The sequence below is a fragment of the Nuphar pumila genome, chromosome 5 (assembly GCF_984573655.1).
Source record: "Nuphar pumila chromosome 5, dmNupPumi1.hap1.1, whole genome shotgun sequence".
NCBI classification, from domain to species: domain Eukaryota; kingdom Viridiplantae; phylum Streptophyta; class Magnoliopsida; order Nymphaeales; family Nymphaeaceae; genus Nuphar; species Nuphar pumila.
In genome coordinates this window covers 129,204,895-129,209,791 of record NC_143253.1, presented here as the reverse complement: position 1 = coordinate 129,209,791, position 4,897 = coordinate 129,204,895, and the positions used below count along the sequence as shown (strand labels likewise).

General features: G+C 41.2%; 1 protein-coding gene across 1 annotated transcript; it reads right to left on the bottom strand.

Annotated features, from left to right (window-relative positions):
- Nucleotides 1-621: 621 nt before the first annotated feature.
- On the bottom strand, nucleotides 622-1,477 carry LOC149838683 (17.8 kDa class I heat shock protein-like). The gene has a single exon (XM_090006735.1). It carries the CDS (start codon nucleotides 1,362-1,364, stop codon nucleotides 891-893), a length of 474 nt encoding a protein of 157 aa, XP_089862861.1. The 5' UTR covers nucleotides 1,365-1,477; the 3' UTR covers nucleotides 622-890.
- Nucleotides 1,478-4,897: the final 3,420 nt, after the last annotated feature.

Sequence of the window (4,897 nt, the reverse complement as noted above, 5' to 3'; positions counted from 1 at the left end):
TTGTTCTCACATGGGTAAGGTTTGGGTGTATTCGTGGGGGTCAGCGCAGCATGATGGGTGGGTGGGTGGGTGGGAGCTTACCCGAGTTGCGTTTGGGTTGTGCTCTATGCAAGGGGAATTTCATTTTGGTTGGGGACTTACAGACCCACTCTGACTCTATATTCCTGGAGAATGATACATTCAAGCTTATCGAGGAAGCTAAGAGGATTAAGGGATCAATATCCTTCATAGCAGCAAATAAAAGCTGGTGGTTGGATGTTTCTAAATGCAACCTTAGTAATGTAGTGTCCAACTTGCTACCTTATCTTTTTAAAGGATAGGGATCTACTGTGTTGGAAAGACAATCATCCAAATTATTCATCCAGATGCATTCATATTAGCCTCCCAAGCAGTGCACCAACCAGGTACGCTTTGGGTAGCAGATGGATATTGTTCAAGCACCCTGTTTAAACAAATGGAAAAGAAAAAAAGCAAGCCACAAATGCATCTCAAAATCCTCAAATCGAAGTCTCCATTTACAGAACAGAACTCCAGACTCGATTGCATCTTGATAGCAACACTCTTTCAAATTAGTTGATTAAAAGAATTAAAGCGAGATTGATTCATCACCAACAAGCAATATCAAACCAAACAAACGGAAAGAGAAAAAGTAGCATTGATCGGAAACTATATATCAACTCTATTCACAACTCCAACATGAACAGAAGCAGAAACCCCTAGATACAACTGAAACTACAAAGAAACAGCTCAGGCTAAGCCAAGAAAGCAGACTAGATCAGACCGACCGCAAGAAAGAAACGATGCAGACGAGGACAAGAAAGTAGACAATGAAAAACCCTCAAAGATTCACATCAAGCTGCATTCGAAGACGGAAACGACCGGAAAATCGCTCAGCCGGAGATCACGATCGACCTGACGTTGGGCTTCTTGACCTCCTCCTTGGGCACGGTCACCGTGAGGACTCCATCCTCCATCGCAGCCCTCACCTGGTCGACCTTGGCGTCCTCCGGCAGACGGAACCGGCGGAGGAACTTGCCGCGGCTGCGTTCGACGCGGTGCCAACGATCGTTCTTCTCCTCGACCTCCTTCTTCCTCTCGCCGCTGATCTGGAGCACCCTACCCTCCTCGATCTCGACCTTCACCTCCCCCTTCTTGAGCCCTGGCATGTCGGCCTTGAAGACGTGGGCTTGGGGCGTTTCCTTCCAATCGATCTGGGCGTTCGAGAAGGCGGAAGTCTCGCCATGGCCAGCGCCAAAGGAGGAGCGGGTGGGGAAGCGGAAGCCCTCCAAGGGATCCCAAACGTCGAGGGAGAAGGGGTCGAAGACGTTGCTGCTCCGCCCGAAGAAGCTCGGTATCATCGACATTCTCTCTCTCGCTTCAACAAGAAAGAACAAAACCAAAGATTAAGAAGATGGGATTGCAAAGCTATCTGTGACAGTGAATTCCTTCTTGAGGTTGAAGACGATGCGGTAGGAGATGGGGTTTATATACAGAGAGGGAAATGGCTCTAGAACGTTCTATAGAAGAGACGTATTCTCCATTTCTTTTTCTCTTTTTTGTTTTTGGATTATATGACAAGAATTCCACACGTCAGAGAAGGTTGAAGAGGTTTCTGGTCTTCTTCTCAGAGCCATCGATAGCTTACCAACTAGCCTTGTTCGTTAACGCGTCCCCGGACAAAAAGTGCATTTATTATTCTCATTGTGCGTTCAGCTTGCAGAGAGGAATAGATGGTGGTGGGGAAGATTAAAGAACACAGCAGGTATATAAAACCATAGTAGTATTATATATATTCAATGACTTATGATAGACAATTGAAGGTTTATATCTAGATGTGCAACCATGTGACTAGGCTACCGAACAAACTGTGCTGCCATGGCTCAGCTTGTCTCATCTCGCGCAAACCCGCTGCCCAGGTGAGCTCGAGCCCACCCGGTCCAGCTGAGTACGACGTTTCTGGTGGAGGAAGAGGGAGAGGCCCCCATTTTAATGGCATTGAAAAGGGTCCCTCTTCCTCATGCATGAAGTGGTGGAGAGACGAAAAAACCCTCATCAATGAGGGTGGGCCTCTATATAAAGAGTCACACAAACCTTTCACCTCTTGGTTTTCGGTAAACATAGAGAGAAGAGTGAGCGTGAGGGAGGATGTTCGTGCATGCCGTAGGAACTCGCCCCTCTTCTTCTCGTTGCTTCTTTTTCTTTGTATTTTCTTTTTAGAGAGAATCAACGAGATCTTTGTCTCAGCCGCTGTGCCAACCGCTTGACCAGTTCAGTTTGGGTTAACCCAAACCGAGTTTGTCCAAGGTTGTAGGTGAGACAGAGGGATGCTTCTCTCTGTCTCGGCCAATTACATGTTAGTCATTGGGCTGTCTCGGCCTAGGCAAATTCAAACCAAGCTCGACCAAGGCAATGGCACGACAGAGAGACAACCCTCCCTGTCCCGGTCTGCTATGAGACAGATGCCCACCACATCGACTCGGTTTGGGTAACTCTAGACCCAGCACGATCTGGTTAAAGATGGGATGGAGAGCTGATGTTCTCTGTCTTCGCCCGTCGGAGTTGGCAACCAAACCAACTCGATCTGAATTAGACTGAGTCTGGCTTGGTGCGAGTCAAGATTTTTTTAGTGCAAATAGGTCGATTTGGTCAGGATAAAATGAGAGTCTGGTCAAACACGGGGGTGAGACATCCCAAAATTATGACCGACTCGGTCTGGACAAAACCAGACCAAGTTTGGCCAAACAAGGGGGTAAGACAGAGAGCAATCGCTATCTGTTTCAGCCGCTAGTAGACTTACTCGAACTGGGTTCACCTAGACCGAGTCTGATCGAGTTGAGGCAAGAGCTCTCGGTCTCAACCTATTAATAGACTGACTCAGTATGAGTGAAAAAAAATGGACCAAGTCTGATTAGGGTTTGGACGAGATAGAGAGCTTCCGCTCTCTGTCTAGCTTTGCGGACAGACCGACTCGGTTTGGGTTCAAATATGGAGTTAGACAAAGATCAATGCTCTTAGTCTCAGTCTGGATGAAACTATATCAAGTCTAGTCAACACAGATAGAGTATGATGTTCTTGTTCTACTTATTTTGGTAAAGCACTCCAAACCCGGAATCATGTGAGGTTAAGTGAGTTAGAACTGGGATGAAGAATGGAATCTGTCTGTCCAGTTTTGATGGTCAACCACATAGTATAAAAAATGAGGTTTGACAGACTATCTTTAGAAAGAGTAGTTTAGTAATTTTATGAATAAAGGGAATGTTGGTTGGTAAATTTAGTGAGTCTTTGTGTGGCGAACAAATTCGATGACCACAAGATATTCGATAGAGTGAGATATTCATTCTTGCTTTGAAGGTAAGGGATCATTTGCAAATAACTCCCTAAATAAATAGGATATACGCTTATTCATAAATGCATCTTGTTATGTGATTCTATGTGCTTTAAAAGTATGTTGATTATTTCATGTTTATAAATAGACCAACTGAATTGCATACTTAAGAATCTATATTTATAATGTTTTCAATAAGATGCATGTAAATTGTGGTGCATATTACATGTTTATCTTAAAACTTAATCATATCATAATAGTAGATGCTATGATTGTATTACAAATGTGCATGATGTGGAAATGAGGATAGTGGTTGGATACATGTAATATGTTGAGAAAAATGAAACGGAATGCAAAGCTTTGAGAAAAAGGAGGTAGAATTTCAGGTTTCTCAGAATATATTCTGGGATGTCACACTTATACCTGGGGAGGGGTATTGTAAGTGTTGTGACATAATTAATTGAGAATGAATCTCTATGATAGATTGTTATCCATAGGATTGTAGCATGCTTATGTGATTATATGTGAACACTAGTTAGTGAACATGCATTTAAAACTCTATAACATACTAACATTGGGAAATGAAAAAAAGAAATAATGTACCTAGAGTAACAACACAGAAAAACAAAAGAACTCTACTAGGAAAGACGTGATCTAGGGTTTTGTTAAAGGTGTGTACATCCTTTATGAGATCTTTAGGAAGTTCTAATTAACCCTTAGGGGTTAAAAATATTACCTATTAGACATATATAGAAAGTAGAATGAACCACAAACCTTAGGGTAGGTATAACTCCTCGAACACCTTGAAAGCATATATAGCATCTCAAGCTCTTGGCTTGCAGCTGGTGAGCTAAGCTGTAATGATTGGAATTCCATAGTCTAGACCAGTTTAAACTATTTTGTTTGTGGGTAGTTCATTTGTCTAGCTAATACCGTAAACTTTGGAATTATTTACATGGGTTGCTACTTCCCAGGAGGCTATTTCCAAAATAGTTGATTAGCTTAGAAGACAATATTAGAAAATGTTTACTCTAAAAATAAGGAATGGTTCTAGAAAGATTAAAAAAATGGTAAAAGGAGAATAAAATGTATAAACAACATGTGTGCTAGTTAGAGAACTAAACTCAAACTAAAAGCTTAGAACTCATTGCAGTTGTAGCGGTCATGTCTTATATTTGTAAATGAAACATTACTCAGTCTTAGACTCACCCTCGATTGGTTACAATTGTAAGAATGAGAACTATGATAAACAGGAGAACACAACTCATGGACTAGGCTACTGGTGACCTCAAGTACTTAGAGTACTTTGTTTTATTTTTGCATTTGTATGTTATGAACATGTATTTGATCATTTATCTTGGATGTAATAATCATAAATTTTTAATGTTTATTTAAATTAATAAAGGTGGTTTTTTGTTAATTTTTGGATTTAATTTTTATTAATTAGAATTAGAAATGAATGGAATCCACAAAGTAAAGTTGAATAAATTTAACTTGAAATTTGAATTACATAAGAAATTGGAGTTCAAAGTTAATTTAGAATTTAATTCAATTAGGATTTGGATCCAATTA

Coding starts and splice junctions, on each gene's coding strand:
- LOC149838683 (XM_090006735.1), bottom strand. CDS start 1,364: ATGTCGATGATACCGAGCTTCTTCGGGCGGAGCAGCAACGTCTTCGAC.